At 38.6% G+C, this 10,860-nt stretch overlaps 1 protein-coding gene across 1 annotated transcript; it reads right to left on the bottom strand.

The window, feature by feature from the left end:
- Positions 1-326: 326 nt before the first annotated feature.
- LOC113039660 (heterogeneous nuclear ribonucleoprotein K-like) lies at positions 327-10,857 on the bottom strand. The gene is made up of 16 exons (XM_026197649.1): positions 10,771-10,857; positions 9,836-9,935; positions 9,592-9,689; positions 9,463-9,519; positions 8,780-8,823; positions 7,982-8,054; positions 7,297-7,410; positions 7,085-7,213; positions 6,694-7,010; positions 6,465-6,518; positions 6,320-6,362; positions 5,376-5,388; positions 5,070-5,105; positions 4,924-4,985; positions 4,678-4,847; positions 327-1,187 (listed from the first exon to the last, which is right to left on the bottom strand). The coding sequence occupies exons 2-16, from the start codon at positions 9,891-9,893 to the stop codon at positions 1,157-1,159; spliced, it is 1,299 nt and encodes a 432-aa protein (XP_026053434.1). The 5' UTR covers positions 9,894-9,935; positions 10,771-10,857; the 3' UTR covers positions 327-1,156.
- Positions 10,858-10,860: the final 3 nt, after the last annotated feature.

Here is a 10,860-nt window from a genome sequence, read left to right as displayed (position 1 = left end):
AATTAATGATGCACCATTCAAGAATTAGAAAAAAATCAGGGACAAAGTCACCCTATAATAAAACAGAAATTATATTTTGCATATAGATTATTAAGCCTGTTTTAGGGACTCTGTAGTAACATTATTTCCACATTCCACCAAAGCCTGTTGTGTACTATATGCAAAAAGACTAATTTGGACAAATGCATAAAAACTTATAATGGTTAAATACATTAGTGAAGCAGGCCTTGTACTGCTGGTATATGTTTTAATTATTAATGAATGAGTCTGTGCAGACAAGAGGAGGTTCATTATATAGTATTGACATTACTTAAACCACACTGGAAAAAAATGGCAATTCCTTTATTATTTCAGACAAATGACAAACTCTACAAATGTGCCTTGCTGGAGAAATTTAAGAGACAATTTGAGTAAAAAAATAAAGAATAGGAGCGTGAGAATTACCATCCTGCTCTGGCACAAATAGTCTAAAACTTCAAATCCACATGTGTTTTCTTCTCTTTATTAAAAAATAAACAAAATGATAGTGGGCCTTCTTTTAGGACAGGAGACCTACAAAAAAAAATCTAGAGGTAGAGCATTTTTTTTAACAATAGATTTTAAAAACCCAGCAACAGACAGGAGAAGAAAACATACAAAAAAAGTACTGCAAGCCTTCAGTACCTGGTGAAAATATTATCTGAGGATAAAACATTACACGCATGGAACAGAGAGTGAAGGATATATTCATACGTCCACAGTAATCATTGGATATTTACATTTAATTCTCCATCTAGCCGTTTTAGAGCACGCAGAAAATACAAGAGAAGTGTAAAAAATGAAAAGATAATTGTTGTTGTGTGACTGTCTACAGACTGGATCAAGCGTTTTTAATAGTGGAAAAGTTTCATAACTCACAAAACATTCCCTCCAAAAGGGAAAAGAACAACAATGATGTCCTGTTGAACAGCAGTCACCTGCTCATCTAAGATTTTGTGAAGTGATAGCTGGCCCGTATAAAATTAACATTTATAAAAACAAAGCAAAAGAAAGAACAATCCCACACAATCAGAGGGCTCTATGATTCATTCCTATAAAGGTGACGGGGTCAGGGTCAGGCCATCACGTGGTGACGGGGTCCTGCAGCTGGGTGGACATCCTGAGAAAGGTGGGCTGGTCAGTGCTGTCGTCCCAAGAGGTGTAGAGCGCTGGAGAACAGAACGTGTGGAGAGAGACCGTCAGCAGAGACTACAGATACACAAACACACTTCACCCATGAATGGGAGAAACGGCATATTCTGCCAGATGGCGTATATGGAGAAATGTGTCCGGAGGTGTTGGAAATATTGCCGCAGATTGAACAGAGACTTTGTGATCAGTCAGCAACATAATGGTTTAGTTCACTGTGATTAGGGTAAACAAATATGAAAATCTTTTCAAATATGTAACGATTTAAATCGGTTGAGAGGCTAAAAAAACGGCGATTTAATTAGTGGTAGGAGTTTATATGAATGTATGTCTGAGGGGAGATTATAATGCATATTAAAGTTCATAAGTGCAGCGCTGCTTTGTTTACAGCAGAAACCAAGGAAACGCTTGAAGCGCCACCTGCTGGCAGAGAGTGAATCTGCATCTCATTCAGCTATTTTTATGCATAGTTTGAAGTCAAATCATTCTGTTTTTGTTTCAAATTTTGAAATTATACAATCTTGTATGTATGCAGCATCTGTTTGGATCATGATTAAAATGCAGTGGTTGCCTCTAAATTTAAATGGAAAGAGCATAGACAAAGCCTTATTTTGTTTATAAGAGATTCATTTTATTTGTGTTATTTGAAATTTCAATTAAGTTTTGTTTTTTTCCATTATATTAAAATTTAGTTTTTTAGCAGATGCTTTTATTCAGTGACTTACAAATAAAAACCAACAAAAGAGCGATAATATGCAAATTATGCATTAGTACCGTATTTTTCGGACTATAAGTCGCACCTGAGTATAAGTCGCTTCTTTCAAAATGATGAGAAAAAAAAAATAAGTCGCACTGGACTATAAGTCATATTTATTTAGAAACAAGATAAAACATTACCGTCTACAGCCACGAGAGGGCGTTCTATATTTTCAGTGTAGGCTACAGGAGCACTGAGCAGCATAGAGTGCCCTCTTGCGGCTGGAGACGGTAATGTTTTCTCTTGGTTAATTTCTCTCGGTTCATATCAAATTAATTTTGATAAATAAGTCGCACCTGACTATAAGTCGCAGGACCAGCCAAACTATGGAAAAAAAGTGCGACTTATAGTCCGGAAAATACGGTATATTATTATTGTGTTATATTTCTGATTGGATCAGATAGCATACTGCGGGAGGTCGGAGCCGGGGAAAATAGTGTTATAAAGCGATTTAGAAATTGCGCATGCTCAAATTGTGATTTTATTACGGTTTCGATTAATCACACAGCCCTAATAAAAATGCTCACCTCACAAGATCTCACAGCTGGATTCAACTAAATTTGCGAGATTTGTGAAATTAAAATGTTCATTAGACACTCATAGAGCTGTATAAATTATATAAAATGCGTATTTGCTTAATTCTGACAGGCAAACGAGAAAGTATTATAATCTTTGCCTTTCTACTACTAACTAAAAGCAATCGTTATAATACTTTTTGTATACATTAATTCCTTTGTTAAACAGTTCTAATATTATACAGACTATCCATATTAGACAGAACGGTTAATGATGACAGTAAATAAGAGGGAGACTGTGAGCATTATGCGCTAGTGTTGTCAAAAATATCGATATTTCGATAAATATCGATACTGAAATATCTGAACGGTACCAATACTAATTTCCCGAAGTATCGATACTAGCTGCGCTTTCACTTCTCCCCAAAGGCGCGTTGACAACCACAACACGCACACGTCTCATTCGCTCTGGTTAGCAAAAGTGAAGTGAATGGAAAGATGGTGAGTGCAACGCCCGCGCAACCGGCTTTGGTTGATAAGGAACACAGCAGGAGTGCTATCTGGAAATATTTTGCATATGAGGCAAATGAACATGGAAAGCCGAAGGACACAAGCAAGCCAATATGCAAGAGATGCTACAGAACAGTGCTAACAAAAGGCGCTAACACCACTAATATAGCAAAGCACCTGAGAGACCGACACCCGGATCTGTATAAAGAATTTCTCGAGGTTGGTATTATTATACATTACTGACACTCTATCCTCCAATTTGATACTGTTAAGAGCTTTGACACAATCTGTATTGTTAAAAGCACTATATAAATAAAGGTGATTTGACGACTTCAAGTCGATCCAGTGAGCACTGTTTTCGCGTGTGATGCACACACGTTTGCGTTTAAATCTGTTCATCAAATAACGTTAATTAACCAGCTTTTATGACCGATGTGCAATGCATTTGTTACAGTATATTTTAATCTTTGATAACAGTAGGTATTAGGTAATAAAAATATAACGGATCATGTTAGATCTGGTCCAATGAAAAAATATTAACAAATATAACTTTGGATTTTAATTAGTACATGTATTAGTGAATGTTAGTTTAAATCAACTTTTAACTTTGATTAACAAATGTTTTAAGTATTTTTCATTGCTTATTCACGTTAACAAATATCTATTACCATTAACCTAAGTTCTCAGATTAGTTCATTCAGTTCATTTTAAAAGGTTGGTCTAAAAAACACTCACCTCTGTAGAGAAAATCTGCATAAAACTGCAGCAACAGATTCCATTCAATTATTTTGTTTACTAATTTGATACTTGATGCATAAGATTGCAGTGATTTTGTTTTTGCTTGAAGTTTAAGTATCTTTTGTTGACATTGTGATTAGATTTTACTTGGAAATACAAAAGATTGCACTTTTTATTTTACTTGCACTTTATTGGTTTTTGAATGTAATGCAATCTGAGAGGCTTTTGAACAAGTGCACTACCTCAGGAGATTTTTGTTAATGTAAAATATATGTTCTAGACTTGTTATATTTAGCTTTAAATAAAAAAATAACCCCTTAATATTTTGGCAGTGCTTTTCTCCGTGGTATCGAAAATGGTATTGAATATCAATATTTTTCAAGGTATCGTATCGAAGCTAGAAATTCTATTATCGTGACAACACTACTATGCGCGCTCAGGTGCTATCATTCTCAGCGCCATCAAAATAAATATCCTGTCTCAAACACATCGGCCAAGCAGAAAAACTTATTTGAACTTATATCGCCCGATATATCGGCCTTGGTGATATATCGGTTGACCGATAAGATTAAATGTCTTTAATCTTATTTTGTAAAAAAAAAAAAAAAAAAAAGTGAAATCATGATCATAAAAAAATCATCAAATCATAAAAAATTTGAGAAGTTTGTACCAATACACAAGATTAATGGCTCAGTGAAAACTATTATTACGATAATAATAATAATAATAAATAATGAATCTCTTTTTTACATTGTGTTTATACTTTGATGGTTATAATGAAATGACGAATGCGAGCTCACGCTTAAACTGGCGTATTGAGAAGGTTCTGTATTAAATTCCCTGAATTAACAATTGCGTTCACATGCTCAACACATATTTCGGTGACTAGCTACAATACTCAGTGCTGCAAAACTCGCTGTAAACCGGATCAGGCTAGAATGGTTACATTTTGAAATTTCAGCTGCTGAAGCCAGTGAATGTGTCTCATACCTGTTCTGTAACAGGTACTGAGCGTTCTGGATCTGGTCCTGGGTCCCGGTGATGGTGATGATGCGGTCTTCTGAACCCTGCAGGGGCTCGTCGATTTTGATCGAGGCTCCGGACTCATGTCGGATCTGCTTGATCCTCTGACCGCCTTTACCGATGATGGATCCCGCCAGCTGAGAATCACAGCAGAGCCAGTCAACACACGCATGTCGGGTGTAAAGCGTGGCTGTTCAGAAGCGATTTACTCACATCTTTAGGAATCGTCACTTGTGTGGTGATCACAGGACCTTCAGTGTAACTACTCCTCCCACCTGAGATCACCATGACATAACAGGAGATTTACAGCTGAAGGATTTACAAGTTGGCCAGTTTTATCAACAAGATGGCATACTTACCAGACTGATAAGACGAATCCCAAGACGAACTGTTGTCTGGTTTGAGTAAAGCAAAGTGAAATGGTGAATAATCTTATGCAGAGATGAAGACAAAATATGTAAATTGGGCCACTCTTTTGATAGTCACTTTAATGTCAAGACGTGTCTTCGTTTAGTTGAACTCATTAAGTAAAATCATCTGCACTTATCACACATTGACAAACAAACTTTCTTTTAATCTCTAAACAGATGAATCCTCCCCTAAACAGCATGGATAAATGAAAATTAAATGCAGAAAATCAAAAATGCATTAAAAGACAAACTTACCATATCCATCATTCTGTGAGAGAGAAGAGAACAGAAATGTGAGAATCAGCAACCTCAAACACAACAATGAAAACAATGTTTCCATCACTTTATTTCCATGGCAACTATCTACCCAATCATCATCAGTTACCCGCTAACACTTTAACTGCTGCAGCATTGGATGATATTGTTAAGCGAACTTTACCTTACAGTTGCAACTTTTTTTCATATTGTGACATATATTAAACAAAAATTACAAAAGCTTGTTAATATTTAGAATTTAACGGAATTCTATTTTTTTAGGGGTGCTCCGATCACGATCGGCCGATTGTTATGCGCTTCTCGTCAGTAAAGCCGGTTTTCTAATCAGCGGTTAATTCCATCAGGTGCGTGATTTCTCATAAAGCAGCTGTTACTACACAGAGCCGTTGTTAATAGAGAAGATGCGCAAATCACGTTAATTTTCAGCGTTTATTGGCCCATCTTCTCAGTTAACAACGGCTCTGTGTAGTAACAGCTGCTCTATGTGAAATCACGCATCTGATGGAATTAACCGCTGATTAGAAAACCGGCTTTACTGATGAGATGCGCATTAACGATCGGCCGATCGTGATCGGAGCACCCCTAATTTTTTTCTTACAATTCTGACATTTGAGTAAAAACAAAAACAAGTTTAAATCTTGCAATGAGCTTACCTCACAAAAAGTAATGATTATGAAATACAAACTCAATATTGATTGAATGATGATTTGATTTTGATTTAATATTACAAAGGAATGTTTTTTTCTTTAAATTTTGTAAACAAACAAGTAATTTATAATGAACACTCCAACATTCCAAAAAATAAGGATTGCCAATTTTGATGTCATGAAGACTTTGGTTTTTAAAAGATCTAGTTTTGTGAGTCACGACTTGAACTTGAACAAAACATAATAAAATCTGTTTTTTTTGACTGAAAAACTGACCATGCTGCCTCCATAACGATCACTGCGCCCTCGCCTTTCCCCACTGAAGAAAAAAAAGCAATGTGTCAATATCACATGCTACCAAAACACATCACAAGCCCAACATGACTTATAACCAGAGAAAACGTATAGATAAAGAACTTACTGCCGTCGTTCATCCATGTGGCCCCGCTGAGAGCTGTAGGAGTACTGATCATCACTGTAAAGATAAAGAGACATACAGCATCCATAAACGCTCGTCAAGTTCAGTTTAATAATCAGGTTTTTGACTGATTTTGACCCGTCTAGGTTGCAAATCAGAGGGGATAAAATTGAGCAAAATTCATATGGTCTATTCCAGCATTCATATTTAAATGTAGTATAAAGTGTCTCACCCTCTCCTGTGGTGTGCGGGTCCCATGGGCATGCTTCGGTGAGGACGGCTCCCTCCTCTCCCCCCTCTCTGGGCTGGAGGGGGGCCCCTGCGTGGGCTCATGTCATCGTAGTCTCTCCTGTTTGGCATGTGGTGACCGCCACGGCCTCCGCTGGGGGGCATCCGATCAAAGCTTCGGTCACTGCCACGCCCCCTGGAGGAGAAGCCTCCCGCTGGCCGCCGGCCCCGATCTTCATGCATCAAACTGAAGCCCCCATAGTCATACGTCTCATCGTAAAAGTTAGGGTCGTACTGCTGAGCTCGGCCTTTAATGGGAGCCTGGAGAAACAGAGAGAGTTCATGAGAAACATGACACCCGGACACACAGCACTGTCAAACCATCTCAATCTGACCTCCACAATGAGCTCCAGCATGGTCTTAATGCACTCCACCACCCGCTCCGCTTTACCCCCCACGAGCACCACGCGGTCAGTGGACTGAGGACAGCACTCCTGAAAGAGCTTGATGGTGGTCTGGGTGCTCTGGAAGAGAGAAAAAATAAAAGATTTGGATCAGCACAGGAAAGTCATAATTTATAGTGTTCAAATTCTGACCAATGTCGTACTTCACGAAGTTCCTTGATCTTAGCGCCCTTCACGCCAATGATGCTCCCGGCCAGACTCTGATGGATGAGCATCCTCAGCTCGCAGTCAAAGTCCACACCATGATGATGCTGATACTGCTCCAACCAATGAGAGAGGAGAATCAAATGTGTCATTCAAATGCACACACACACACACATATAGAGATTGACCTTTTTTTATTATTTCAAAATATCTGAAAATAATATACACAGGTTTTTTTTTTTTTTTTACTTTTTCTTACACGTACATATATTTATACATGTATTCATATATATATATATATATATATATATATAAATACACACACACATAAACGCTGGTCAAATTTAAAAAACTTAAAACAAATATTGGGTCTAAAAATTATTAATTAATATATAAGGAGGTAATAGTCCATGTATTCATACTGAAAATTTTCGGTAGGGGTCTTTTGGAAGCATTGTTTTAACCACTGCACATGTAGAACTCTGTGTGGAATATATAAATATTGGGAAGAATGTATTATAATTACATTTTTTTAATGACATTTTTGAAAGCATTTTATACTTCTAGGTTCTCGTATATACATTTATATATTTTTAATAAAAATACATCTTTTTTTTAAAGTCAAACTTCAATCATGCTTAATGACTCAGATTTTTATTTTTGGAAGAAGAAAAAAACCCTCACCTCTTCCAGAGTAGGTATGACCTTCAGTAATATCTCAGCTACCGTGGGAATATCTGCACTGATGCTCAGGATTCTGTCAAAGTTATGAGTCGCATTCGGCGAGAGGAGAGAAGAGAACGGATATTAGACATACAAACAGTACCATCAGTGCTCTTGTTAGTGCATTCAACAGTGAGGCGAGGGAACAACAGACCCCAAAGAGTCATGGAGTCATGCTCTCCTTGTTAAAGGGGAGTGGAGAACACAGGAAAACAAAGAAAAACTGAAGCTCCTTCCCGTGGCTGAAATGTCAAGATACAGGGAAGGTCAGCTATGCAGAGTGACAGAGGGAGATTAAAACTGATAGAGGGGTGACAGAGACGATGAACAAGAGTGAAGCAGGAGCTCCAGATCCAGCAGAGAAGAGCAGAGACAGGTGAACAGAGTAGAGTTCAAAGGTCAAACAATACAACGGACAAAAGGGAGAAATGGAATATACACTGCCCCTTCACCCACAATAAACTCAGCCTTGTATTAGCAAGAAACCCTAAAAATGAGAGCTGTGGAGGAAGTACATTTCCCAAAGGTACAAAAAAAGCTAGTTTCTGTCGTAGGAGAGGGAAAAAGGGTGGGAAAGGGCCTCCTTACATGACAGAAAAGGCATTTGAACATAGCAAGACAGCATTTTAAAATTAACATGGATTCTGATGTTTCATGGCAGTAAGGGAGTAGTTTGCACATTAAGGATGTTAAAACAGTTCTGATATTGGCAGTAACAGAGCTGATATGACTTGGAGGGAGTATCTGAGTGGCACGTACCGCTCGGGCCCACTGCTGTCTGGGACTGACACAGTGGCATTGTACTGCAGGGGGCGGGGCCAAGCACCCAGAGCAATCAAGCACACGGATGTCAATCAAGTAAGCCGCCCAATAGGAAGGGCGCGATTATGGGTGTGGCCAACCAGGGAGTCAGGAGGTCAGGCGGCAACGCAGGCGGGCGGAACGAGTCGATCCGGGATATGGGAATTGGCCAAAAATGAACAGAAAAATACAAAAAAAAAAAAAAAAAACAAGGAAAAGGGGGAGAGGGAGTGGAAAAGGAATACATTTTTTAATTGGAAACACTTTTAGTGTGACTTTCAATTCTCATAATGTTGGAGGAGAATGGAGAACAGGAGAGGAACAGAGATTATGAGAATATATACAAGACCAAACAGGCCAAATACTACTTCAGCCAGCATCATACTCTTCACTTTACTAAAGAGTACAGAAGAATGTGGGGTATTTATGATACAAAGCACTGCGTTTGAAACACAAACTGCCTTGGTTCCACAAAATCTTTTTTATTTTATTTTTTTTGGACTGAGATGATGAGTTTAAAGTGTTCTGTTGGTTTACGTACATTAAAATATAACCCAGTTCTAGAAGGGTGAGCTCCATCTACCACAGATCGTGGGTGTGGAAAGAGAGAGAATGTGCAAACTAAACACAAGAGTACTCACATCTGTGCGCAGAGCTTTAATATTCTTCCCACCCTTCCCGATCACCGCTCCGGCATTCTGGGAAGAAGAGCCGGTCAGCATCGAGGAACAGCAACTGGAAAGCTACGGGGGAAAAAATCAGCAACTTACTTTGCTCTGCAGCAGAATCCTGAGCTCCACCATGTCGTCAGAATTTCGGGATCGCTTATGAGGCTTGTCATCCTCCATATCCTCAGCAGAGCGCTTACCTGAAACCACATTCACATGGAAAAGTTGCAATGAAACAGAAGTAGAGACAGATCTTATATTTAAATATATATTGGTAAAAGCATGCATTATATTGGTTCCATTTTCATTTCATTAAAAGAAATAAAGAAAAACCACTGGCCCTTACCATTACTCTCTTTGCTGCTGAAAGTCTCCTCTTCTTGGGGGTCATTTTCTGGCTCCATTATCTACAACAAGCTGAGATGTACAGTCCTCTCTGTCCAAATCTAGTGGAAAACCAAACAGTGTATGGACGAATACATGACATGGCCTGATAGGATGCTAGAATAATTCCAGTGAACGGTGCTCTTATTCCACTGAGCATGTTTGGAGCCAAACACAGGATGAGGAAGGATTCAAACTACTTTATAATGAGTTATAACACAAAACAAGAACTGAAACTAAATGTTCTGGTAGTTGTTCTCCTACAACGGAAAAACGATGCACTAAAGGTTCTGGAAAACAAGCCTGGAGTTGGGTTGTGTCTCAAACTCTGTTGCGCTGCCTATCTAGACAGCACCGTGTGCAGCACACGCGCATAAGAGTGCTCAAACGCGCACGAGACGCTCGCTAACTATTCGCCAAACGATTCCTAACGTTATAAGAAGCTCGCTGTGTTTGATTACGGTCAAATGATTCGTTGGTCGCCATCTTCATGTACTTTATCTGCTGGCTAATTAGCAATGGACACTTTCAGAAAGCTAACGAGCTAGCTAACTAACGGTAGCATAAAAGTATGTTTGTTTGTTTTTGAACCAGCGATACTTTTATTTGTAACGCTCGTGCTTAAAAATAAATAAATAAATACATACATACAAACATAAAAGCCACGGGAGGGATAGCAACTGTGGAAATTACGGAAGATTATTAGGGTTCCTAGCTTCCTGAAGCTAACAGAGATGAAGCTAACGTTACCTATCGGGCAGGAAAACACTGCGACCGTGTGCACGAACTGGACCTAAATAGTTTAGGATTGTGAACCTGTTTAAAAATGCAACATGCTGTTTAATTGCGTGGAAACAATAATGATGTGCTTTTGTGCCAGGAAATGTTTCTACCGACCTGTTCCTGTCGTTCTGCCCCTTTGCAACAACAATGACGCACAAATCTTTCCAGCGTCGCTGGAATCCGTACCATTGAAAGCACCGCCCT

This window comes from Carassius auratus, chromosome 22 (assembly GCF_003368295.1).
Source record: "Carassius auratus strain Wakin chromosome 22, ASM336829v1, whole genome shotgun sequence".
Lineage (NCBI taxonomy): Eukaryota > Metazoa > Chordata > Actinopteri > Cypriniformes > Cyprinidae > Carassius > Carassius auratus.
Note: the sequence above shows the minus strand (reverse complement) of the source record. Positions and strands in the feature narration are given on the sequence as shown.

Excerpts from the sequence above, each read along its gene's own strand:
- LOC113039660 (XM_026197649.1), bottom strand. The coding sequence starts at position 9,893 with ATGGAGCCAGAAAATGACCCCCAAGAAGAGGAGACTTTCAGCAGCAAA. Across the intron at positions 4,848-4,923 it reads AAGTGACGATTCCTAAAGAT|CTGGCGGGATCCATCATCGG; the intron begins GTGAGTAAATCG and ends TGTGATTCTCAG. Across the intron at positions 1,188-4,677 it reads CAGTACCTGTTACAGAACAG|CGCTCTACACCTCTTGGGAC; the intron begins GTATGAGACACA and ends TCTGTTCTCCAG.